The sequence below is a fragment of the Apaloderma vittatum genome, unplaced genomic scaffold, assembly GCF_000703405.1.
Source record: "Apaloderma vittatum isolate BGI_N311 unplaced genomic scaffold, ASM70340v1 scaffold7384, whole genome shotgun sequence".
NCBI lineage: Eukaryota > Metazoa > Chordata > Aves > Trogoniformes > Trogonidae > Apaloderma > Apaloderma vittatum.
Window position 1 is genome coordinate 27,854 of NW_009712036.1, and position 27,304 is coordinate 55,157.

The following is a 27,304-nucleotide window of genomic DNA, read 5'->3' on the forward strand; positions in this document are numbered from 1 at the left end:
CACGTGTACAACGTTATACGCATGTGTAACACATACAATAATTTATACGGTAAATACTTCTTTTTATGCCTTATGGAAATGCGTCGGATCTATCCCATAAAGCTCCTACCTGGCAGGGACAGCTGGAGAACTGGCCCTTCCAGGAGAGGTGGCATCAGTTTGAGAGAGCAACATTGTGTTGGGGAGATGGGGAAGAAAAAGAAGGGCAAGGAGAGAGTCCTCATGGAGGCGTCGTGCGATCTCCGTGGGCTGTGAGCACACGGGAATGAATTTCACACTCTTTTTCCACGCGTCGTCCTTTGAGACAGCCAACAGCAGATCCCTCTTTTCATTAATGTCTGAAAAACCCGAGTATTCGTCAAGAAATATAATTACTTGAAGTTACTAGCTAATACGTAAGTTGGAGGCTATAACTGGCTAATAAGAAAATACTGAATTTCTTCAGGCCTCTCTGAAGAGCCTCAGATTTATTTACTTTTTCCAGTCGATGCGTATGGTTAATGCACAGCACTGAATAGTTTGGCACGTGCATCAGTGTCATCTTCAACTTTCCATCTTTCAGCATGTACGTTGTTAGTTTATTTTTAATTTTAAAAGTTGGAAGAGAAGTAATAAACTCGCAGGCGGTGTTACTTTTTGATTTCTCTTAACTATATTTTCATTGATTTATTTTTAATTTTTTCTTTCTTTTCCCTCGTTTGGTGCAAAAGATGAAACCCATCACAAACACTTAGGCTGAAATACGTACAAGAGACACAGGGGAGCATCTCTGTGCTTCACATCCTCGTGTGATCGATGAGCTGTGGGGGAGAACAGCCCACACTCGGGAGGACGATTTCTTGCGGTGGTTGCCTGCCTTTCTGGGTATTAGAAGGACTGCTCAAAATAGGGACCAGCCAAATAATTTTGGCTCGAGTGCCCACAGATGGATTTTCAAACTGCCCGACGCTTGTTATGGATGGGGAGAGAAAAAGAGGGGCGTAGGATGCCCTATAAATAACACCCGGGGAAAAGATGCTCGATCGAACCGTCTGCAGTGTGGTAAACACTCGCTTCTGCGGATACGGGGGCAATTTTCCAAGCTGGTCATAAACTGCATTGCTTCAGACAGTTTATAAATATTTGTCTCCAGAATGTGCATGCAAGAGCTTGCAGTTAAAGTGGAGCACAGAGCAAAATAAGGAGCTGCTATTTACAGGGCAAAAATCCTTCCTTGCATCAGAGTGCATATTTTATTTTAAAAAAAAAAAAAAAGCTACAAAACCTTTTTTTCTGTTGGTTGTGCTTGTTTGGTTTTTTTTTTTTCCCCCTCTGACTTGACTTGATTTTCCTTGTAGAGGAAGAATAGCCGGTAGCCTGTGGTTTGTTTGAAGCGAGGTGAGCCCAGCAGCGACACTGACGTTCTCTGGAGCATCCCCTTTGTGGTCTTCCCAGAGCTCATTTCCTTGTTAGGAAAAAAAAACCTGAACACCCCGTACACCACCGTGACGAGGTTCTTGCGTCCTTTGGACAGCTGGAGCTCTTGGCAGCTGTTCTCCTTCCTCCCAGCTTCTGTTGGCAGCAGGAGGCCAAAGGCACAGCGGCAGCATTTGGTGGAGCTCGGCGAAGCTGGTGCCAGGCAGCGGGTCGGGCAGCTTTTTTTTACCCCTCCTTTCTCACACTCGTCCTTAATATGAATCCTTCTGCTGCCTTGTTGGAGGAGATCAGTTGATACAGAGACTTAGGCCTGGCTTCTCATATCCCAGTGTAATCGTTCAGATGAGCGAGTGCTGGGAAGGGGCAGTGGGATATCTGAGGGTGGAGAGAGGAGAGGTGAGTGTGCCTTTGTCTTGGCTGCCCCCTTAGTTTAGTACAGGACCCTTAAAATAACAAACTTCTGGATTTTCAGGCTGTTGCATCCTCCAAGTTTAAGCTTTTGCCGTATCATAGCGGGTAGGGAAGTCATCCTGCGTGTCCTTGCCCTGTGCCGTAGCATCCACTCAAGTTGAGCGGTGCCTTCAAGAAGGTACAAAGTGCTGCCGAGGAGCAGGGGCAGGAGGAGGCTGGTTGCCTGTGTGATTTGTTAAAAACATTGAGATATCGCTGCTGTAACGTGTGCTTTCACACTTGGCTGTCTTCACGCAAATGCGACACGAGCTGACTGGGGCTGGTGTGAGCTAACGAGACTGGGCAGTAAAGTAGGAGTGGAAGCTCCAAAACGTGTGCAGTTGGTGGGTTGTGTTTTTTCTTCCCCGACACTGCCTTAGCTTTCTCTCCTGCTGCTGGGAACAAGCTGCTCTCTGCTGGCGGGGCATAGGGTCACCTCTGGAATACTTATCTGCAAACTGGGCGGCTTGTTTACTCAAACTCAGTTTAAGCATGCCATACTCTTCTTTCTTTAAAAAGAACTGAAAAACAAAACCCAAGCCCAAGTCCAGCCGAATTTTAAAAGACATGACAACTCAAAGAATTATTTCAGGTGATCAAAAAATAATAGAGGATGACACAGCTGAGCTTGGACTGCTTCATACTGATACTTGACTTGTGTAAGTCCCGGTGGTGGTTTTGATGCTAATGTCCCCCCTTCTTATTTTTAGGTCCAGAGCATCATTCGTTCGCAAACCAGCATGGGTATGCGCCACAGAGACCGATCTACAACGGGAAACACCCTGAAAACCGGCTTCAGCTCCGCACTGACGACATACTTCTTTGGGGCGGATCTGAAGGGGAAGCTGACGATCTCCCACTTCCTCGATTTCCAGCGCAAGCTGCAGCACGATATTCTGAAGCTTGAGGTTTGGGTTATTTCGGTGTAAGGGGAAGGGAAGCACGATGTGGACGTGATGTCTGGAGGAAGGGCAAGAGTGTGAGAAGGGTTCAGAGGTCTGTGGCTGTCTTTCTGGGGAAGGTTTGTCTTGCTCCTAATGAGTGAGCTGTGTCCTGAAGGACCAGGGTTTATAACATTCTCCAAACTCTTCCTCTTTGTTTTTCATAGAATTGCTTAGCTTGGAAGAGACCTTTAAGATCGAGTCCCACCGTTAACCTAGTACTGCCAGGCCCACCACTAAACCATGTGCCTAAGCACCCCACCGGCCTGTGTTTTCAATTCCTCCAGGGATGGCAACTCCACCTGTTCCAGTGCTTGACAGCCCTTTCAGTGAAGAAATTTCTCCTAATGTCCAGTCACATTTTTTCCTTGCCTTCTTGCTTGCTTAACTGTTCTGAATGTTTCTGCTATGTAAGTGTTCAAGCCTTGTTGGAATCCTGCTAAATAGGTGATCTCTGTTATGTGACCTCCATTATTCACTCCTGGATTAATTTGCTTTACAAGAAATGTCCATCTCTTACAAGTTGGGGGGTTTTCAGTTGAAGGTCTCCTTTTTTTCTTTGCGTTACTGTGAGTTAACAGCAACTCCCAATCTCTTGCGCCTAGTAGCTTGAGTTTAAGCATCAAGGCTCAAAACTTGGTTCTTTTGAATAAAGTGAGTACAATGGGGCACTCCTTGGGCTGTTTCTCAGCTCCCAAGTGGAGCTGACTCAGAAATGGCACCCTTCTCTGCAGCAGGCTCTGAGGTTCAGCCTGGCTTTTAGTTGCATCAGAGGTGAGGATTTGTGGACAAGAAGATCCCCCCACAGCCATAACCTGACAAAACAGTGGTGTTGGGAGTTCACTACCGCTTCAGTCGGACGTACGAATGTCCGTGTGCTCGGGTTGCGTGATCCGGCTAACAAACGGCATTTTATTACTATAAACTCAGTCACTGAGAACTGACCCGAGGACTAATTTCTTTTTTTATGAAGGTGATTGTCCAGTTCACTGACTTCATTCCACTGGTCATTAAAGTGGGTGGTGTGGCCCTGCATTTGCAGGGAGAGTAGGCTGGTTGAAGACATTTTCTCTGAACTGGAAAGTGTCGGTTCCTCAGTGCCTCTGCAGACTGAAATGAATCAAATACTTTATGAGGTTAGGAAACACAAGCTGGAACTTGCAGGCAAAGGGAAGAGAAGCTGGGATAATTCTATCCTTGTTTGTTGTCCTGCCCTGGTTTCCCATTGCCGGGGTCAGACAACGAAGAGGAGCTGAAATATTTCTGACGCTGTGCTCCAATCCTGTGCTCCCTCCGTGGGTCCCCACTTCTTGAGAAGCAATAGTTATTTTTCAGTTTCATGGTACTTGTTCTTCTTTTCCCCCTGCAAGCTTCACATTATTTAGTTTTTAGTTATTTCAGTCAGTTGTGCATCTTCCTGGTGAATGTTAGTTGCCTTTCAGACAAGTTCGTTGTTAATTGGGGACAGTACAAGATATTTATGTCTCCATAAGCTAATGAATATCATAAAAAGCGTCGTTACTGAGTTCCTGACAGCACCCATGAGCACAGTACGATGCTGTGCTTGGCGTTTTTGATACTTGTTTTAACCAAAAAAATGACCTATGCAGAGGTAACAGTTCTGCCCTGCCAAACTTAATTTTTTCCTGAGTTCATGATACTTAAGTACTTGGCTTTTTTTTGTTCATATTTCTCATTGATTTAGGCAGTACAGGCCTATTTCTGTCCTCAGCGTTATGCAACATGGCCTCTCTCCTCTTCTGCTTTTATCTCTTGTGACATGATCTCCAACCTCTTCTCCTTGCTTCACTTTTGATATGTTCACAGTTAAGTGGCTTTTCACACAAGTATCTGGTGGCTTTGCGTCGCTCCTTTTCCAGGGAGCGCTCTAATTAACTCAGCCACTTAAAAACCGTGATAATTCAGAGAAGAGGCGTCCCTCAAGTGTTTACCTCGACCCGTGCAAAGCAGGAGAACGTGACAAGTGGCACTTCTGTACTGCAGAGCATCATGTATCTCATGCCGCTGATTTTTAGCGGCTTCCCTGGATTTGTGTGTCTGTTTGGGTTCATGAGCCTGTGAGCGCAGCGGTCCTGCGTCAGCCTCGTGCTCGGCTGCCCGTGCAGGTCGTCTCTGAATCCTTCTCTGGGCATGGCTGGTGTTAGCGGTGGACAAGAAGGAGGAGGAAAATGCTGGTGGCAGATCTGCCAGGGGCTCAGCTGAACTCTCGAACCCTCATCTCCTTACTTTCTGCTGGCTTAGCAAAAATCAATACGTGGCCTGAAGCTGGGATGTTCATTTGAAAACCAGTTTTTGTCCATGTTCAGTGTCTGAACTCCAGAGAAGGCTTCGGGAAGTGCTCTGTGAGCAGGTCTGAAGAATATCTCCTCGGGCTGGTGCAGCTCCCGAGTGACATGATGCCTCTATTTTCAAACTGGCATGCTTGCTTTCGCATTTCCAAAAGAAATCTGCTTTAAATAAGAACTTTTTCAAAGCTCTTTTCCCTTTGCCTCAGGATCCAGGCCTATCTGCGGCTAACACACTTGAGAGCTGGTTCCTTCTGCTGACTGTGAAGGTGGAACAATAGTTTCTGACCATCTGAACCCTGTCCTCTAACTGATTTTTTTGCTTCATTTTTTTTTTCTTATCAAAATATTCATGCGTATTTCTTGTTAAGATTGAGCAGAAGCTGTCTCAGGAGAATTAGATCAGACAAAGCCCTGAACATTGAGACGTTCCTTATAGCCGAAGTGCTGACAGCATGTTTAAGTAACTGTGGCCCGGTGCTTTCTTCTTCCTCGCTGCTTATTTTTTTTGCTGCAAGTACATTTTCCATCGCTTTATGGCAACTCAGCGATCGGCTCAGTTGCAGGAAGGTAAGGATGAGAGGAATAACTGCAGCCAGAGGGAGAGGAGAAGCTTTTAATGGCTTTTTACAACTTTTTGTGGTTTGACTACTTGGAGGAAGCCGCGGCCTCCTTGTTGGGTTGTGGGGTGGCCCAGATTAGCTGAGGCTGAGCCTTGGGAAGTAACCCCGGCGAATGGAGCAGGCTCCTGACCAAATCCTTCTCGTTTTCTTACCGCCTGTGGAAAAGACTTCCTTAGCGTGACAAGCAGTGACAAGTTAGTCTGGACAGGCTCTACAGCAATAATGTGTCCTGTAAGGACAGGCAGCGTTGAGTTTGAATGGTGCTTTCTTTATTACTCAAGTGGAAGTTGGGAAGATGGATAGGACTTGACATCATCGGGCGTGCTATTTCTGCATGTTAGTGTCTGTCCTAGATGTTTCCTTGTCCTCGGGGTACTAAGAGGAGTCCCAGCCAGCCCGTGGGTCTCTTCTATCCTAATTTTTTTTTTCTGTAATTCCCTTTGTTTTCCACATCTGTGTCACCCCTGCAAGGCAACCCAGAACCTGCTGATAGCAGTGATTTAATCTCTATATTTAGTCATCTTTTATTTCTCCAGGTCTCTTTCTGCCAGTGGTGGGATATGTGCCGGTGATGCCAGACCTGAGTAAAGGATTTTATGGTTTTTTTCCAGATTGCCTGCAGTAAGATTTCTGTGGCACGTTGTTTCCCTGGCAGTTACTGATGGAGGGCATTTGTTCTCAGGTGAATTAGTGAAGTGGGTGCTAATCCAGCCCTATGCCTCGTAGGTATGGGGCTGTCTCCGTAGTAGGAGATGCCATGACTGGAGGCAAGGTTCTGCTGTGCTGCTCTGAGCAACCCCTCAGCTTGGTCTGGTGTTGTTGGGGGTCTACGCTTCAAGGTGGTGGGATGCAGCGTCCTTGGGAGGAGCTTGCCAGATAGGCTGCAGAGTCAGGTCTTGGCACAGATGTGTATCCTTATGCTTAAACGTCAGGATCTTTGCAGATTGTTGTCTGCCCAAGGATCGAGGATGCCCCGGTAGCGGTCCCTTCCGAGCACTGGACCAAAGAGAAGTAAAACAACTACCTAAAAGGAGGCTGTAGTGAGGCTGGTGCTGGTCTCTTCTCTCTAATTACTAGTGACAGGACAAGGGGAAATGGCCTCAAGTTGCGTCAGGGTAAGTTTAGATTGGATATTCGGAGGAAGTTCTTTCCTGAACGAGTGGTGAGGCACTGGAACAGGCTGGCCCGGGAGGTGGTGGAGTCACCAACCCTGGAGGGGTTTACAAAAAAAGTAGATCTGGCACTTGAGGCTGTGGTGTAGTGGTTGGGTGTGCTGGGATGAAGGTTGGACTAGATGATGGTTTGGGTTTTATGAGAAAGGGATGATGGGTGCTCTTCCATCTGTACCAAGTCCTAGACCTTTTTGAATCTCAGCCCTGTCTTAATGAGTGTTCTGGTTTCAGAAGGCATTTTTAATGCTTCACAATCTGGTTTTAGGGTAATAACTTGAGTCAGTGAGTGCCCTTCTGTTCTGAGTCCTGGTGCTGGGTTAGTTGGTGTCCGAGTAATCCTCTACCGAGTGTTACAACCTACTATATTGTTGCCAGCTTACTCGAAGTTTTGGGCGTTCTGCCTTGTTTTTGTATGGGCTTGCAGACTGATACGGATTTTCAGTGACTTGTTAACACAGGCAACAAAGTTTGCAGGGGTGAGTGGTGTATCTTTGTATCTGCTGCAGTGATTTATGTGAAAGGAAAGAGTAACTTAAATAAATTGTTCTGACTGGCCTGAAATATGAAGTCTGGCAGTGTCAGATTGGCTAAGCTTTGTAAGGAAGGGCCCAAAACGGGGACTTTTGGGAGGTCAATGAGATATCAGACTTGTATGAGACATTTTTAGTTTTAAGCTACCCTTTCGGCAGTCTCTGTCATGGTTAGCTGTGTCGTCTCACAAAGTTGTCCTTTACCTGCAGCTTCGCTGCTGGCCTGGCCACCATAGGAACAATGATTGGGGATGTGCCTTTTTCCTTTTCTTCATATGAATTCCTCCTCTTCTGCATTCTGTAATGGATTTTTTTTTTGTACTTAGATAGTTTTGTCAGTTTGATATCTAGTTCTGTATCTATATCCTCTATGTCTGTATCTTCTCCTTTAGTCCCCTGCATGCTTTCTCTTCCATCATATGGTCCTTACATACGAAAAGACAAAACAGCACTTGCGAAGCTCTCTTTTTAATGGGGCAGTTCATGGCAGATACAGAAATACCTTCGGGTTACCAGGCCTGTGATGTCCTGGCCTGGTTGCAGCACTTACCCGAGTAATCTGACTTACGGCACTTCTGGTGTGCAGATGTATTAAGGAATGGTTTGAGTCACCCAGGATGTGCCTGAGAGGCTGCGGTATGAGGTATTGGGCAACCAAAGAGAAACCTGGAGCAGCTTGGCTTTTTGTTTGTGCTGTGAGTGTTGCCTAGGAGCTGCTTCTCTGCTAAGGCAACGGACCCACTGTGCGCTTACGGGCTGCCTGTGCCGCTGCAGGATGAATGGGTGCTACGAAGCCGAGAGACGTGGGAGGCAGCAGTTGAGGATCAGATCCGTCTGCAGAGGGGAGATCTGCAACGATCCTCTGCTGCCCCGTTGTCCCTTTGTGCTGTTACATACCAAGATCAGCCTGAACCTTTTTCTCTTGGTCGATCCCAGTTGGCAGAGGCAGACTGGGATGTTGCGGGGGTCATACCTAACCCTGCCTGGGTCTGAGAGCACACACCCTGGGGCTGTGTCGCTCTTGTCATCTCCTGACTCCAGCTTCAAGGTCTGTTGGTAGTCAATGACCTTTAAACAGCAGCTCTGGAAGGGAAAAAGAACTTGAGGACATTGAGGCTTTTCCCTCGCCCAGAAGTTCTCACTAGAGTCAGAGATGGACAAAACCGTGATGGGTTTAGTGCCAAGGAGAGAGGATTTACCAGGATTATTCCCGCAGATTCATATACTCTCTCTTCCGTGTTTAATATGTTAGCAGTTTTAGGGAAGAGGAATAAGGCTGGTGACCATGACTTTGTGATGGAAAACCGTGAAGGTGTTGTGGACTGATAGAATTTTGTGACATCTTTCATTTAAAAACAAGATCATCTGACCACTGTGAATAGTTTCATGTCAGGGAGCTCTGTGATTAAGGAGTCACAGCCCAGCATATACATATGTAAGCTGGGAATTTGTAGGCAGGCAGTCAAAATGATTTGGACAGCTCATCGTGGTTTCGATGGCATTCAGAGCTTCTGGCAGCCTGCTTTTGTCTTGGCATGTGAATAGAAAGGGTCACGTGAAGCTTTCAGGTTGACTGTACTGGCTCTGGATTCGGGGAAAAGCTGACATTCAGTTTTTGTTCTGCGTCACCCAAAGATGTGGTAAGAATCCAGAGCGGGATGTTAAAAAAAGAAATAATCCAGAAAATAGAATTAAGTTATGAGGCCATGGCATGTGCAACTTAAAAGAAAGACAGAGGGGACATAAAACTGTCTCAGTAAACATGAGGAGTCACTACAGAGAAGACTGAGGCAAGTGATTTTCATCAGTCAGTAATGGCAGAGCAGGTAATGAAAGGCTTAAAATGTGCACCAGGGAAAGTTTAGCTTAAGTACAAGACAGGTTGAATTTCAGTCCCTTTTTTCATGAAGAGAGAGTGCCGGTGGATGGTTCACCATTACGGATGAGTTACCAAAAGTTGTGCTTCATGCCTCTGTTGGAGGATGCTCTAAATGCTATTCCTAAGTAATTTCATCCCAGTACAGGCTGCAAAAGCAAGTGGGGAAATCATCTGTGCCAGAGAAACCAAAAACCCTTCCCGTGCGTCACACGGAAAGATGGAAGAAGAGTCAGGCATCAGCCATGGGGTGAATTAGAGGGAGCTCACGATAATAAGAGCACATCAGATGTCTGCATGGTGGCTGTGAAATACTTAATGAGATGTCCTGGGGGTGCTGAGGAGCACAGCACGCCGGCCCTCGAGTTCTGCTTTGGTCAACTTCATACTGGGCCGACGTGAGCATGGGGACGACTGTGTCTGACCACACAGGTGCCTTCAGCCTACCTGCTGCACTGAACTCAAGGCAAAGCCCTCAGGCAGCCACTTCTTAGATCGCGTCTTGGCTGGAACTTGGGTCCGCTCCATCAGCGGTAAGAAGGGAGCAGCTGCAGCGCTGCAACTGGCACCGACACGCTGAGGCAAAGGGCAGGGACCGGCACCCAACATCAAGCGGAGAACGTCCCGTGGTCAGCAGAACAAAGTAGTCAGTGGTCCAGAAGCTGCCACAGGTGGGACGATACATTCACGCGGAGGTGCTGCAGCTGCTTGTGAGCGTTGCTGGGGCATCGCTGGAAGGCACAGGAGCAGCTTTGCCACCTTGTCATCTGGGATGGATGCTTTCTGGGCTGATGAAAGCAACTGTCCAGTGAGAAAACACCCACTGTGCTGCTTTGCTTGTGTTTGAACCGGGCAGCTTAAATGTGGTTGATGCAGCGGCTCTGCCGGGAAAGCCGTTTGAGAATTTTATTGGGATTTCTATTTATTGCATCATTAGTAGCTGGAGAAGGTTTTGCTCTGTAACAGGAGGCTCTTTTTGGCTTATGAAGTGTGCATAAATCCTCTCCCGAGCTCCCGCAGTGCAGCGCGCTGAGCCCTGCGCTCACGCAGGCAGCAGAGCCCTTTGTAGGACCCCTGCAAATAAAACGCCCAGAGTGGTGTTTTGATTAATGGCCTTGCCGCGAGACCTGCGTGGAGGTTTGTCTCACCGAGCCCGTCAAGTAGAAGGGGCGAGCCAGCCAGCGTTAGACGCTTCTGTTGACCTGCACACAATTCAGTTAACCAAGAGCCAAGTCATCCCAAAATTTGATGGGCGAGAGGCTGAGTGTGTCTGCCTGAACACGTCGTCTTCGAGCCCTGCGTGATACCAGCGTATTGAAATCGCTGGTCGGGAAGTTTACAGTGAGCAATTCCTCTAGCAGGTATCTGATTTCTGCCTAGTCCTTCTGCTGTAAGAACTAAATGGTTTAATCCTCTTGCTCTTTTGCCCCTTTCAGGCTCCGAAGACAGAGCTGCTTTGCACCTCCACACGTTGCTCTCTGTGCTCCAGCTCCTGGCTTTATTTCTGGTGGCGCATTAAGGACGTGGGAGCGAGAGACAGGCACTCCCTTCTCCTTGCTAGGCTGAATCAAACTGCCGCAAACTTATTTTTCTTGGCAAATTGAGCATCAAGGTCAAGCAGAAGCAGCATAAACTCTTAACAGGCAGTGAGAGCTCTATATTTCTTAATAAAATTGTGTTGTCCATTCCACGTAGGCACCTTATTTGTGGTTTTTTTCAGAGTAATGGTTTAGCTCAGGTACTTGTGGCTCTGCTCTCTCATGGGTTTCCCTGTGGAGGGGTGCTTGTACTGCTTCTGAACTTTGGTCTTTTGTCATTCAGTGAGCATGTAGGATGGAAAAGCTGCTCCGTTCCTCGTGCTGAGGTGCCAGGAGTGTTGTCAAGGGCACGAACGGCAGGAGTGGAGCCAGGTCTGGAGAGCAGCAGTGGGAGGTGGCTGCTCATCTCTTCCCCCTCTCCATCCCAGCAGTCAGGCTTTAATTTATCAGACATGTCTTTTCTCCTTAGTATTACAGATTCCTCCTTTGCATTTCCTTCCTTTCATTCCTCCACCACATGAAATTTCAAAATGCTCTTCTCAGAGCAGGCAAGAAGTGATTTTGATTCATGAGGGTGAATTTCAGGTGCGGCTATCTTTACATAACCTTCTTTTAATTGCTCATTAAAGCGTAACAAGTTGCTGGTGATTGGAATTAATTTTTTTTCCCCCCTCGCAGGCAGCAGTGGCGTGCCAAGGTCACTGAAACCTCAGAAGCATCTATCAAGCATCTGGCCTGCTGGGATTGCGCTGCCACGGACAGGCATACGTTTTTAACCTGGCTGCTTCATTTTCACTTAAGCTGCTCTTGGAGAGCAGAGGGAAAGTGCAAACAGGGAAAGCATTCGGAAGATTGGATTCTTCTCGTGAAAATAGCTTCTTTTTCTTTCATATGTGTTTTGGGTTGGGGGTTTTTTTGGATAAAAAAGAGAAGCAAGCTGCTGCAGGTAGCATTGGGAGTGTTTTTCCTGACCTGATCCCCAAGTCCAGGGAATCATTTAAGGGAGGGAGTTCATGGGCAGTTAAACAATTTGGCTGCACTGGCTAGTTTTATGAGACTCAGAAATGTTTTCCAAGCCAGTGGACTTGCCGGTGCCGTCTTGCCCGTTCCCGGCGGAGCAGGGACTGCCGGCAGCGTGCCAGCTCAGCTGCGGCGTTGCAGGCAGCCGACTCCTCAGCCCGCTCTGGGCATAGGAGGTGGGTTGTGGTGGTCATGGTTTGCTGCTCTGCTCGGGTTTTCTGGGTCTGGAGGGACTTTCTTGGGCCACGTGGGGTTTGTGCAGCAGAGAACAGTCCGTGCGTGATGGTTCGGGCTGGGTTTGACATTTCCTCCTCTGCATCCTTCCCGTTTGCATTTCTCCTGCTGTTGAGTAAGAGTAATATTCAGAGCTGTTTCTTCAGCTGTTTTCTTTTTTCCCCGACTACTTTTAGTTGGGCTTTGCTGTTCCCACCCAGTGGCTCCTTGCAGGCTGCCAGCACGGGATGTGTCCAGAGCAGGTTAGGTTTTGCCGTGCTTACTGAAGCCTTGCAGCATAATTAACAACATCAAAAAAAAAACCAAACCAGTATTTTGGAACTGTTGATCTTTTCCAAATGTCTTCAGAAACTTTTGCCTTGCTTGCTTTGGCAATAATTGGTGCCTGTGCAAACACTGCTGATCACTGTTTGGGAGCTTATTCCCAGTTACATTATTTATTTAATTTTTTTATAGAGGGGGGTGTTGGGATTTAGGTGCACGCTACCCCCCCCCCCCCCCCTTTTTTTTTTTTTTTTTCTTTTTTTTTTCTCTGTCGTAGTTGTACATTCAGCTTGACAAGAGATCCCAGCAGCCGGCTTCTCCAGAACACTGAGCAGAGCCAATGCTGCAGTAGTTTGCAGATAAATAATGTATTATGGCCTGTCAAATAAAGCTTTGAGCAAATACCACTTTAAAGGCTCATATATTGTGAATCTGAATATTACCCCACAAATCATTACTTCCCAGACCCTTTTGATTCCTTATTATATACGCCACGGCTCTTGGAACAGTTCACCTTTTTCAACTACCCTTAAACCTGACAGAATTAGCACTAGCGATATTTCTACTACTGATGTTTGTTTAACCAACATAAATAAGCTCAAAAAGTCACCCCTCAATGCCTTTCCTTTCATCTCAAAGTCCTTGTAGATTATTTTTTTCTTTCTGTGTGCTGCACACACCTTTATTTCCTTTTTTAGATGCTTGGTTTTGAGATTTTAGGGAATACCTAGTTTATTTAATTGTTTTTTAGGAGAAACCTCCCTAGAAATTTAAGAGCCTGTTAAAATACAGCTAGATATTTTGGGAATATAAATGTTTAAAGAGCATACAGGCTATATTGCTGGGGTGCCTGGTTGTAGTTTGGAGTTCAAGAATATCTACATCAAATTTACGGAAGATAGGTTTAGGAAAAATAAAAATTTGGAAAAATAAAAACCTGGGAAGTTGAAGATGCTGACTGTAGCGCAGCAGACCAAAAATGTGATGCCAGATTGGGAAGGAGAAGGTACCTCACTTTGCAGGCATGAAGTTTTTACCTTTGCTTGTGATCGCCGGGTGATGCTAAGCCCTCCGTGAGGGTTTTGAAGCCCTGGCATCCCTCCTCGGGCAGTCGCTGGGCTGGCTTTGCTCTCTTCAGTCTGGTGGCAGCAGTGACAATGCACTGCTCCCTGCTTCTTAAGCGCTTTTTTTTTTTTTATTCTGAGACAGGGTTTCAGCACTGGGATTTTAGCTAGAGATTTCCTGTATTAATGCTATCGGTTATGATAAATTTAATGTGGAGGGAGGAGAGTGAGCTGGAACGACAAGCCTGCCCCTGATACTCACGATTGACCTTTTTCTGAAGGAGAGGATGCAGCTTATATTTTCTTTCCAAAAGACCGAAGCGACACATCCCGCTGCACCAAGCCCGAGTTGGAAGGTTCAGTTCAGCCCGTACCCCGTGGCACACGGCGTGCCAGGCTCACAGAGACATGGTGCTGGTAAACCTTCGGTTTAAATGATATTTCCTGGTTTCCCCCGTTGTTTCTCAGATTGGAAAAGTCTGTATTTGCAAGGGGGACGGTTCGAGTCAGCGGCGGCGTTTGCAACGCTCCATCTCCACGCTCGAGGAGGACCCAGAGGAGGTCCTCCTGCCCATGCCAGATGGCTCCTTGGCCGTCAGAGCTGCTTCCTTTCCCCGCAATGAGCCTTGCAGCTGGCGGTGCCAGAAGGAAAGGTGAAAGCAAAACCAGTATCCGTGTTTAAGAAGTTCCAACGTTGGTTTTGGTTTGATTTTTTTGTTTGTTCGTTTTGTTTCATTGGTGTTTTTTTTTCCAAGAAAGATGTTTCTCGTGGTATCTCTGAATTGGATCAGGCTCCATGCTTCTCAGAGGCCGGCGTTTGATTTCCTGCGGGAGAAGGTGGACTGAGTTAGTGACGGGGGGGGAATAGCGAAGCCTGGAGGAAGAGGGATTAATAGTGGATCTTTATATTGCCTTTCTATAAAGTTAGGCAATTAAGGGGACGTGGAAGGAGAGAAAATTGTCTGTTTATATGCCTTATCCTCCGCTCGTGCAACAAAGCCTTTCCTCCACCCTCTGAAGGCGAGAGAGTAGGGTTACTCGTTCTGACAGAAAGCTAAGCCAGAGGCAAGCTTACCCGCATTTCAGCTCGTAGAGGTACAAGATGATGTTCATTCTGATGGGGGTTTTTTTGGGGGGATGCGGGTATGGGAGCACCTAGCACATGGTTAAGGTAATAGGTAGGCTTTTAAATAATTGTGGAAGGGGTCCTAATGCAGTTACGGACTGACTGCTGGGGCTGGGCTAGTGAAGCCGGGTCAGCGGCGAGGGAGTGAAGTGCCGCGCCCCGTTTCTCCTGCCTTCTTACCCTCTCATAAACACCTTTTGATTTCCTCACACACGTTGGCTTTTAATGAATTTCACAATGCCGCCTTCTGTATTTTAGGCTGATTTCTTTAGTGTCTCGGGAGACCTGGCTTGCAAGAGGAACACTGGAGAGCGTTGTATTTCATTATTTGCTCTATCCTTGCCGGTGTGTGGATGCGGAATGCACTGCTGGCACCAAGTGGCTGCGGGTGGAAGCTGCTCCGGTGGTGTTGGACTCCCCGACCATCTGCGTGGCGTGTGTAGATTTTGGGGCTGCAGTTTGGAAGGGAGTAACCCCTGTTCCCTCTCCAATTTCCCTGGTGATGGGCGTCATGCACGGGAGCCGCTCCATGCCAGCTGGTGCCCTGTGATGCTGGCTGAGCAATTGCTTGGGCGTGCTTTTCCTTCCAAGAGACACAAAAGGGTTTTTCCCTTTCTGTCTGGAGAGGACTTGTTTGCTTGTAGTAAATCTCAGCGTGCTCTGCCCTGCATCTCCATCCTTGTGGGGTTTGTTGTTGGGGTTTTTTTCCCTCCCCCGAGTGACTGGAAAAATAATTCATACCGTAACACCACATGCATGAAGGCAAAGGATCCCAATTACCTGGGAGAGGACGCTATTTCTCCTGCCTTTCCAAATGCCTGGGAGATTTTAACACTAAACACTGTTTACAGAGTGTGTATTGAGTACTGAAGGAAAAATTACCGTGGGCTTTGCACCCTCCTTCATTTTCAGGTAGAGATGGACAGGTGAGCTGTGCTCAGTTGGCAGGAGAACACAGATGCGGTACCTCTGCTCCCAGACAGGGAGGTGGGAGGGGGGTGTCAGAGGCAGATTTATTTCTTTTCAGAGCTAAAATCAAGGGTTTTCTATTCACAAATGATTTGAAGCCAAGCTTCCTTATGACTTTTCTCAGTTGAGTGGTGAATATATTTGAATATCAGAGTTTTCGAGATCCTCATACTTGAATATTGAGGTTATTTTTAACATACCCTCTAGAAAGGTTTGACTTAGGAGGGGCTTTTCCCCACCTGCCCTGGCTCGTGTCTTTGAGAGCTGATGTGATAACGCTTGTGGATTTTTATTTTCCCCAGTGTCTGGTCTAGACCATATGGCCCAAACCCAAAGTTTACTTGTTTTGCCTTTCTCCCGCCTGCAAACACTGATTGGAAATTACAGCAGTGTTAAGGTACCAACTTTCCCCGGGTAATCCTTAAACCATAGGTGTGTTTTCATCCTTTTTTATGTGGGAAAGCCCAAGCGAGGGCAGCCGAAGGACTCGCTGAGACTCTCTGCAGCCCCTCTTGGGCAATCACCTTGCACATCTCGAGGTCACGGCTGAAAACATGAAAGAAAAAGGAAATCTGGGCTGAAACGACGCATTTCATCATCATGCTCCTGTTAAGGCTTCAGTATGGCATTTGGAGAATAATCCTGCTTTCTTATCCTAAAGTTGGCACCAAAAAGTGCTGCGTGAGACATGTCAGAAGAAAAACGAAGATGAAAAATTCTTTTAATTTTTCTTTTCTGCTCTTTTTGCATCCGGTAGTGCAAATCTGGCCGCTCTCTGAATGCCTGGTTACAAAAAAAGCTTTGAGGAGTTGGCCCGTTTTTCACGTGCCCTGTGGAGCTGCACAGTGGCTGCGAGGGGAGAGGGCTGGTGGGCTTACAGATGCTGACTCAAGGCTTTTCTAAGCATATTCACCATTTACAGTGTTGTCTGAAGATAGTCAGACCTGTTTCTTCTTATCCTTTAATAAGAGATGTTACCCAAAGCTTGGGATATTTGAAGGTGGTTGGTAGAAAAATAAGGGTTTGTGTCTTCTGGGATGAAATTAGGACTGTAATAACAGAAACAGCATCACTACTGCTTTTGAAACAGTACTGACTGAATTTTTTGTGTCTCTTGGGTGTTATAAAACTTTTTTGCATTCACCAAACTTGGCAGAAAGTGCTACCTCTGCTTTTTAATGAAGAGCACATACTTTTCCCTCCAAATGAGTTTTCCATCTCCTTTCCCTGGCACACGAGAATGGGAGAGGCTGATGGTTTGCTGCGTGGATAAACCCACCATCTGTATCAGGTGACAGTAAAATACACCATCTTTTTCCCAAATACTGTGCAGGCCACTCAAGTGAAAGCACAAGGTGCTAGAATCAGAGTTTGCCTTCTGGGAGCTGCCTCCTGCCAATATTGTCTGTCCCAGCCCCTCCAGCCTCAGGCTTTTCAAATGCAGCAGCAATCCTTTAATGTCCTGCTGGGAAAAGCAGCAGATTTTTGATAAATTTGGAGGAAATCAAAGAAGGTTTAATGAATGCTGGGAACTGCAAAACCAAAGTTGGTTGAAGTCTAATATTGGTATTTCTAGAGACACCAAGAGGTGGAGAAAAAAGGAAAAGACAATATCTGCATTATTCAGCTATCAGAGAGCTGGTGCTCCAACCCAGCGCCTTCCAAAGCTGAGGGATTGCCATCCCTTGTGCCCTGCAGCAAAAGCCAGGAGAACATGAACTAGTGCTGCTGGGATGTTCCCAAGGGTCTTGAAGGGGTTTAGGACAAGGAGAACTTTCTGGGACTGGGGAAGGTGACATGTGGAGACCTTCATGAACCTTCCCTTGCTGGGACACTGGTACAGGGCTTCGAGCAGAGAAGAGGTAAAGCGAGACACAGTTGTTACCAGACTTTTCTTTCCTGGTTGATCAATCACCATCGTCCTTTATGGCAATCATGGAACCGCTCCTACAGCGCTGGTTTTGATGCTCACGCTAGCACGTGTTAGCTCAGTCCCACACAGATTTTTGATCAATCAGAAGAGGTCACTGAAGCAACTAAATTCTCTGGGTGCTTATTCAGACTTCCAAGCTGGAAGTGTGTGTGGAGAACACCTTAGTATTTCTCCTTGTGTGCCACCCCTTTGGCGACCTGTGGCTGCTATCTTGGTTTCAGTTTAAGGTGATCCTCCTTTTGAAGTCCCCTTCTACAAATGCTGTCCCCCTGCGAGATAAAACTGGGAGAGTGAAATGATTTCTTCCAGAGGCAATAGCATGTAGGTAAAACATTAACTTATGGAGACAATCCAGAGAAAGCAAATATTGAAATGCATTAGGACGCCTTCTTCAAGAGTATTTCCTTCTACGTTGCCCAGTCTTGTTTTCATCTCCCTTGAATTATATTTTTCCTTTCCCGTTTCAGTTTGAGCGGCACGACCCAGTTGACGGGCGGATCACGGAGCGGCAGTTCGGCAGCATGCTGCTGGCCTACAGCGGCGTGCAGTCCAAGAAGCTCACCGTCATGCTGAAGCAGCTCAAGAAGCATTTCCAAGACGGAGAGGTCAGTGGGGCTCACGGCAAATTCGGGAAGTTACGGTGGGGGCAGCTGAGAAAAAAAGCAATCTCCATCAGCTTAAGAAAAGCAGCCGCGCCTTGTTAAAGCAGCGCAGGGAGACACGCGGATTTTGCGAATGGGGAGGTGGAAGAGGTGGGAGTGCAGCAGTCGGTGTCCAGATCAGGGTGTAGGCTTGTCCCTGTTAAAAAGGATGCTGCCAATTTCAAAAATTAAATTTGCTGAACAGCACCCTGGATCTGGAGCCAGAATAAACATTGGAGACATGTTCCTAGTTACTGGCTCGACCTTGGAGTAATTAGCTGCTGTGACTGGGCAGTTTATTACTTAGTTATGAACTTGCATAAAATTACTTACGATTTAGGGAGGGATAAGGTTGCAGATCCTACACATTAATTTAGCAAGAGACCCTGGAGTAAGACATTGGCACCAAAAATATGCTTTCCCAGGTATGGGCTGCTAAATTACTTCAGTGTTAGAATTCCGTATGCTTTTCCGTAAGCAATTCATCAAAACAAGAATGGACGGGAAGTCCCTGGCTGCGTATTCGGTCAGTCTGACTGTTTTAGAGCCCCTTCCTCCTGACATCAGAACTGGTGTTTATTTCTTGGCTAGTTTAGATGCAAAATGAGTTATAAAACACAAGTGTTGGCTAGGGTCTGGTCCTTTTTTGTCCCTTTCTGGTGCCTTAGCTGGACTCATGTGATGTGCAGGAATCTCCAGTTCATGCGAAGCCACTCCAAGGACTTTTTTTTTCCTCCCTTTTTTCCCCTTTTTCACTGGTACTGAAGGAGAATTCAGGCATGCTGAAGCAGCGGGGCATGTGGACTAATAGATCTCTATCAACTGCAAATAATGGCAAAAAGTTAAACTAGAGGGACCTGCAAACACGCCAAAAGGATCGGAGTTGTGTTGCTCCCGGAGGAGCCACAGTACCTTCAGTTTCTCACAGCCTTGGGGTGCCAGAAAGAGCGTTTTTTTGCAGATTCCCTCAAGTTTTGTAGGAATATAGGCTCAGGGTTTAGTAGGCTGTTATCGCTAGATGGTGTCAGCGTGTCATCAGAGCCGAGGCGCATTGACATGTCAATGTTTGGAAATCTTACTTCTTAAGCTCTTTGTCATTGGCTTAAGACCGTTGATGTTTCCAAGGTTGTATCTGTTTATTTGAACAAGATGCTGTAGATTCAGCTTTTCCAATACTTCTGCTCCCCTTGAGTTCTAACAGGAATCATTTCATTACTCGTGGGGGAAAAAAATTACTTAAATGTGATATGTGTAACAGAAAATATTAGCTTTGTTGTTTGTGTTCCCAAACTGTTGATTCTTTTGCTGTGATTGGGGTTTTTTCATATTTGCACACACACACACACACGTGTGTTTTTGTGTGTATATATATATATTATTGAACAGTAGCTGGGTGTCTGAGAAATTGGGCAGGGAGAGTTATTTTGGAAGCTTTCTTGGAGCAGATGTTTTCTTCCTTTCATGTGTAAGCCAAGAAGAGCCTGACATCTGTAGCAGAGGAAGAACTTTTTGTTTTTACCTTATTCCTCATCCCCAAATCAGCCAGATTGTGTTTCTATTTGCAGATAACCAGTTTCAGAGCAAGCCTTTTTCTTATCCCAAGGTCTTTCAAGAAGAGAAGTCAGGGAATAGGACAGAAAATGACATTAGGAACAAACAGAATTTTTGGAAAACGCATAATTCCATAAACCGGGGGGAATGAAACGCTCAAAATCCTAAAACAAGACAGCCTCTCTGTTGGCAAATATGAGATATTTAATGGTTCAAGGAGCTGTAAAGCATGCAAGAAGTGCCAGCTGCGTTACGCTGGAGGCAGATAAGCCTTTTTGCAGCCAGGGCAGCTCAAAGTCAAAACTTAGGCAGAGCTAGAGAAATCAGACACTGAACTCCTCCACTTCATCAGGTTCTACCTTGTGGAGAATCCAGCCTGGTGCCTAACTTTGCGTTGTCTTCTGTACAAGCATTTATACAATATATACAAGCGTATATATACAATATATTTCTTGGTAGTTTATGGGGTTCTTTTTTCCCCTGGTGTGTTTTAGAAGGCCGTATCCCTTTGTTTCCCAGAGGCATTAGAGCCACCCAGCCCCTTTGTTTATCCTGCAATACTTGCCGGTCACTGAACACCTTGCAGGGCAGAGCGGTTTACGGTGCAAACGTACTTTGCGGGAGGTATTTTTCCCCAAATCCCTTCTTTTCATGCTTCACCAGCCTACTGTTCTAGCGGTGTAGTGTCGTTATCTACACAGTTTACAAACCTCCTGTTACTCCCCTCTGTGCCAAAGGCAGCAGGGGCTTTAACTTGCCATTGCTTTCCAAAGAAAGTGGAAGTAAAATAATTTTAATGGCTTGATGCTGGGAGGGCAATGGCAGGAATTGTACCAAACCTACCTGGCAAGCTTTGTCTTGGAAATACAATTTACCTAGTGAGTATTTTCTTACAAAATCTGCCAAACATCATCTTTACTGTCTGATGCAGTTACCTTTTCTGCGCAAAGCAACTGTGACAGCCTCGAAAACATTAAAGCTCCAGTTTTAATCTAACATTTAGCTGTTTGCCACGATCATTATTCTTCACTCCTCTTGCTTTTGGGAATGGCATGTTTTCTTGTACTAATTAATAATCTAGCTTAATTTTTGTTTGGGGGGAAATCCTATCTTGCCCTGGATACGTGAACTCATCTGCATATTCAGCGGAGCTGCCACACTGTACTTGGTTTAAAATGTCTTATGATCCTCCCCCGCCAGATATACTTACACGGCTGCTTTTCTCCTAGTGAAAAGGACTTGAGTCGTCAGTAGTATTTACGGGCAAGGTGTTTGGTTTGTGTCTCCCTAACCACTAGAAAACCAGGTGACTCTTCACAAACCAGTGATTCAGGTCATCTACACGTGCTTTGGGGGCTCTGTAGCAGGTTTTTCTGTGGCGGTGGCAGAGGGTGCGAGTGAGAAGTAATCCTCCCCGGCTGAAACCTCGATTCCCAGGTGAAAAGCCGGATGTTTTGCAGAAGGTGCTTGAGCTGTCGTGACATGCATGTTGCCAGCAGATACGCTCTTCTGGCAGCTGCCTGCTCGTGTATCGCTTACTACTTAAATGACGAAAGGATTCGAGCTTATGAATCAGCAACTAGATCTACAAAAGCCTTGGAAGAAGGGATCATCCAGATCCCGTAATCACTGCCCTCGTGCTCTCCTGGTATTACGCAGCTTCTTGATTCCAAATTAACACGAGCCTTGATTACGTAACGGGAAGGTCTCTGCGTCGTTCAGCGGAGACATGATTAACCTACAAAGAGCCGAGCAGCGCTGGCAAACACTTCAGCGGGGAAGAGGTGAATTCACATACTCAGACCTCCGACTGATGAAGGCAATCGTTCATCTGTCATCTTGTCAGGGCAAGCCTGAGGCTGTCCCCGTCTCTCAATTTTATTTTTATTTTGGTAGGTGGACAGAAGCTAAAGCTGATGCCAGCCTCAGCTGTAATATTCATTGATGAAATACTGTGTTTTGTAATACTGATGGCATTTTTGCTACAGGGATTCAGTATCTCTGTCCACGTGAAAGCCCAGATCTGTAGGACACCCCCATATGTCATTGGTTTTGCTTTTTCAGCTGGTGAAAGGACCGCAAGTTTATGGACGTAAGCATGTAAACTCACTGAAATAATAGCAGCTGCAGCACTGACGCTGAATGAGGGGCCGTTTTGCACGGACAGCGATGCTGTTTGGCCTTGACATCCGCCATTTCATGGTGGAAAATTCCAGGCAAATGGAAAGTTTAGGGCTCTTCTCTTAGAACAGCTGCTGGAATGCCTTGCAGCCACGACTGCAAACCTCAGGTGTCCTAAACGGAGCAGGTAAACCACAGCACAGTGTCTTGTGCTGGCCTGAAAGCAGCCACACACCTCCTAGTTCCTGCAGGCTTTCCATATTTTTAGAGCTCTGCTCCAAGACAGGGACATGTCAGTCAGGAAGCATATAGCAGGGAGGCATCCAGATGGGCATCTGAATTGCCAAGCTATTTTCTCTTGTAGATCTGTTGTACAAAACAGAAGAATGTCGACTTCCTGCAGAACTACCTGATTTATGTGATTTTTTTGATTTATTTTTTTTTTCTAGGGCAGTATTTTATTTACTTTTACCATAAATCTTTCAGCATCCCATTTGGGAACAAGAGCAGGTATACATTTAAAGAAAGCTCCCTGTGCAGTAACTTGGGGTTTTTTTTAGATCCGTTGTCCCTGTGTGCATTTTGCTCTCTCATCCTTCTCGGTTCGGATTCACAGCCGCAGGGCTGACAGAGCCTGCCGTTGCCTTTGACGGTGCGTGTGCTGTGCCTTGCCACGCACTCCGCTACGGCGAAGATGGGAACAAGCTGCAAATTTCCTGCGATTCTTCTGCTTACAAGTCTAGAGGCAGCACGTCAGTATAAGACGATTGTGAAAAAATGCGCGTTTCCTTTCAAAAGAAAAAAAAAAGATAGGTGGCTTCTTCCCTGGTTAGAACCTGCTTGGGGCCAAGAGAGAAGGAGCAGTGGCTAACAGAGGTACAAAACTCAAAATGTATCCTCAAATGTCCAGGTTAGGAGTATTTTGAGTGTACAGATGAATTCCCCTCTGGCTACAGCTTTGGGCCAATGAGTGATTTTGTCGTTTGTAATCCAAGTAATGTCACAATGTGCCTTTTCCCATCACCGTAAGAGCATCTTCTCTCTGTCGTAGGGGCTGACCTTTGAGGAGGTGGAGAGCTTCTTCACTTTCCTGAAGAACATAAATGACGTGGACACAGCTTTGAGCTTCTACCACATGGCCGGAGCTTCGCTTGATAAAGGTATTCAAACTGGCGAGGCGGGTGGGTGCTGGAAGCTTGAGGGAGCACGACTCGCGCCCTTTCTTTGGAGTTGAGAAGGTGTCAAATGAGCTAAACGGACCGAAATCACAGTTCCTCCTGGTAACGAGAGGTTTAGCTTGCTACGTCCGTGGATAAAGAGGGGGTTCAGGTTTTATACTTCCTCAGTTTTAGATACAGAGGGGGAAAAAAGGCTGAAACGTATAGCCTGAAGAGATTAGGAAGCAGTGATTTTTTTTTTCTCCTTCTACAAAGTACTTGGAAAACTACTGTTGGCAAAGACAAGCAGTATTAAAAGAAAGATTCTTGCGAACTCTTATCTTTTGTAGAGGTCTCTGTGATTGAGGCAGCGAAGGCACCAGTGGAGCTGGTGGTAGGAACTGTTCAAGCCTTTGTTTTGTTCCAGCTTTGCTTAAAAATAAGAGTTGTGTGGCCATACATTAAAAAAAAAGAAAAATAAGTCCAGCTCTGCCTTTCACAAGTGCGTGCTTTTCCTTTCTAGATCTTTTTTTTAAGAGTTGGATTTATGTTAAACACTCAGGCTGGGAACTTAAAATAAGCAGTGTCAGACCCTTTAAAAAAGTTTTTTAGGCCAAGTGGAAATTCCTGTCTACTAGAAAGTTAAAGCTGATATATTTAGGCAGCTGCAAAATTAAATGTTTTGGAAGTAAGCTATTCTTGCAACCACTGCTGTTGTGGGAATATTAAGACATTGATAGGTTTTTGGGCAGTGGTATTGAAAAGGGAGTCAGACACGTCACATCACTTCTTGCGTGTGTCGACAGCTCTCCTCGTCTTTGATTTTTTTAGGGTAAATCGTCTGGACTCTTTGTTTTAGATCACTGTTATCTTAAGGCTTAAAGTTAAAAGAACCCGATAGGATTTTGTTTCATTTAAAAGTAAAACTCTGAAGTATGGAGATGCTGCTGCTGCTCAGAGCTCTTTCTGCAACATCCTGCAAGGAGGTAATAGCCCAACAAATCCAATTTACTCAGTGTCTACAGCAGAGTTAGCAATCGCCCCGTCATGGAATACTTGTTTGTGGAGTATTTATGTCCGCCTGCAGTTGGTAAATCACTGTGATTGCTCTTTAATTATGTGCAATTAATGAGCTTGAGCCACCGCTGGGCAGGAGGCACGAAGGGAACCTTTTGCTGTGGTCCTCACAGCAAAATGAAAACCAAATGAAAGCGAAAATCAAGCTGCAGCCATACGTCTGGGTTTCGTGGCAGGGATCTGTGTGCGCCCGTATATGAATGTCTGTGCGGTTTCCACGCGTGCACGCCGAGCCTGGGGATTGCACCCACAAATCAAAATAAGCCACAAACGCGGTGTGCTCTCCTGAAAGTAAAGCTTTCACATGACTGCTTGTAAAAAAAAAAAAGAAATGTCAAAGTCATGCAGCTGTATGGGGAGGAGGAGGAGGAAGGATAGTTTGTGTATCAAAGAAATTGCTGCTAATCTAATGCAGTGAACGTTATTACAATTTTAGAAGGGTGGTTTAAAATTTAAGAGGAAAAAAACCGGATGGCACCAAGCAGCCATAGCATGACGACCTGCGTTGAATTAAGGTAGCGTCGTCTTCTAAAAAGGATCATAAACCTGTATTTTAATGACCCACAGATTATTTGTTAGTCTGTCTTTTCATTTTGCCGGAAACCTAATAGCCATCATTCTCTTAAACCATAGGCAGTACTTAGAAAACTTGCCCAGCCTGGGCTCGCAGCCGGCAGCAGGACAGGCGTCGATCTCATTGCTTGTTCCCCTTTTGAGGCGAGGGTATGAATGGCACTTTTTTTTTTACCCCTCTCTTCCTTTTGGCACCATCTGCAGCCAGGCTTCCCAAGCAGCTGTTCTGCTGTGCCGGCAGAGAGCCACAATGGAACTCCGTAGCGTTGTAGAGCAAGGAGCAGGGCTAGAGCCCAGGAGAGGGTAACGGAACATGGTTTTAGTTGAAGTATGGTGCTTGCAATGGCTGCAGGCTCACACGGGGAATTTGGAAGGAGGTAGAGGTGAGGTTTGAGTGCAGCATGGATTGCTGCTCACTTCAATCTACCTTCAGAGCTGGCTGAAGGAAGTCAGTCCCTACGGAGGGGCAGCTCAGATCACTGCTCTGGAGTCGTGGCATGTAGTCAGGGCTGGCCGTTGGGTGGGGAGGATTTCAGTGGGGTCTCTGGAGACCTTCTGGTCCCACTGGGTCACCTACAGCAGCTCACCCAGGGCCACCTCCAGTCAGCTTTTGAATATCTCCAGGGATGGAGACACCACAGCCTCTCTGGGCAGGTGAGAAAGCCTGGATGAGTATTTGCAATAATTAGTAAGGAGAAGAGTGGAACGATGAAATGCAGTGTCCTGCAGAGGCAAGTCCAGGTCACAGGTTGTCACCTTCGCTGCCCTCCCGCCAGCGCGTTGACGTGCGTGTGTGTGTGCATCCTGGTGGAGAGGGACCGTGGAGGTGCTTGGTGTCGTGTCCTCAAGCAGGAGGGGTCTGGAGCTCACCTGCCCTTCGATGTTAGAACCTATGCAGTTACGGTGCCATGTTTGCTGAGCACTGATGCAACGAGTTGTTGGGAAAAGCTCTGTCCCAGCAGAGGACGCCTGTCCATAAGGCTTTAAGAAGCAGGCTCAGTAACACTGAGGACAAAGCTCCCCAGAGATCAGCAGGCCCTGGAAGATGCTGAACATCTTTCAGAAACCGTTTCTGGTTTGGACTCTCCTTTCTTCACTTATTTCTGACTGTATTACACAAACGGTGGATCGGCTCTGCCTTTGGTGGTGTAGCTCCGCTTTTTTCCCCAGGAGCTCCCTTTGATGTCCAAACAGGTTCTGCTCAGCTGCAGGGCTGCAGCCTCGCGTTTTGAGGAGAACAACAAAAATGGGCCGTGCCACAGGATTGCGTAGGGTTTGTACATCTCTCTTCTGATGGATGTTCTGGGACGTAAACGTGCAAATTATGTGGGGGGAAAAAGAGCTAAATAGATTTTTGCTAGCTCTGTTGTCAACGGCAGCATCCAACGTTTCCAAACGGGATGCTTAAAATTAAATGTGTGGATCAATGTGAGACCCTAAATCGCCTAATTTTGGGGAGCCAAAAATACGTGGGACCTGGGACAGCCCAGGGCAGGGACCCTGGCTCCTCTCACCCTAGGTGCTGTTTGGGAAATGAAGGCAGTGGCCTGGCTTCCCTTTTTTTTTGGTTTAGTTGGGTTTTTTTGGCCAAATGTGTGATTAATCTAAAGATGTAGAGGAAAAAGTGAAGTTTGCCATCTGGCCAGACTCTCTTGCCCATAGAAAAGCCCTGTTTGTAAGCACTTGGGGAGGCATTACTCACAGCTCAGTGCTGGGAATCAGAGTGGGAAAAAAAAAGATAACTGTGTCAGACACTAAATTTGCATAAAATAACTCAGATGGCTCATTAAAGGAACCAGTGGGAGACACACTTGAAATTTTAAAAGCAGCAGAGCTTTTGAGATAGAAACTTGGAACTCGTTTTCGGTGGCATAAAATCCAGGAGACTGTGTAGAGATAGATGCAGCCATCCCAAAAGCACAAATCTGGACAAGGTTTGTTTTAGGAGATGTCTCCCCAGGCAGCATCTGTTTCATCTGGTAAAGAAACGACGCTGGGAGGTTTCCTTCAATTTTATTTGCCTCACCAAGATACTTCATAGTCTGGAGCGCATTTGCCGTCAAAGTGGAAGGCACGTTCCCCTTCCTTGTGCAAGAGACACTTTCCCCTTCCTTACGATTCCTTAAAAATCAAGGAAATGGTTACCAAGCACGGCCATGTGAAATAACATTTTTGCAGAATTTTCAAGCAAGAAATGATTCAAATTATTATTTTTTTCATATAAGGCTATAGCAGCTAACTTCTTCAGTAGGGTACCTGGGGCACCGGGAAGAGAGGATGGTATCGAAGCTTGATTGAGCACCTTTAAAGATTTACATTTAAAAGGAGTTCACTGAAATTCAGTGTTGCTATCGGAGGAAACACACGTTTGCTTTTGCTGTCAGAAGTCAGGGTCTCAGCTAAGAGAGGGCTTATGGTGCTTTAAAACCTCTGCCGTTGCCAGAGCTGAGGTGCTTTCTGGAGGAAAAAATAAGCCAAGAAATAAGGTTAGATAAACTCTTCCTTTTACCTGAACCTCTTCTTTTTCCCTTGAGCTTTACACATGTTGCTCAAGTCCCCCCAGACAAATTCAAGTCTTCTTTAACGATTACATTGCATCTGCCCTCCCCAAGCGAGGCTGTGGCTGCCAGCCGGACACGCGCAGAAACAGTGGCCGTGTCCTGACTTACGGTGACGGAACTGAAATACAGAGTAAGAACTGCAGGCCCGAGCCACATCTCTT

General features: G+C 46.3%; 1 protein-coding gene across 1 annotated transcript in view; it reads left to right on the top strand.

Moving 5' to 3' along the window:
- The window catches only part of MICU1 (mitochondrial calcium uptake 1), a gene marked incomplete at its 5' end in the record, with an annotated part of 56,882 nt that overhangs the window by 26,122 nt on the left and 3,456 nt on the right, over positions 1-27,304 (top strand). The window contains 3 exons of the mRNA XM_009867839.1: positions 2,577-2,774; positions 17,930-18,067; positions 22,827-22,935. Coding sequence (XP_009866141.1) covers positions 2,577-2,774; positions 17,930-18,067; positions 22,827-22,935 — 445 coding nt within the window. The remainder of the gene's footprint in view (positions 1-2,576; positions 2,775-17,929; positions 18,068-22,826; positions 22,936-27,304) is intronic.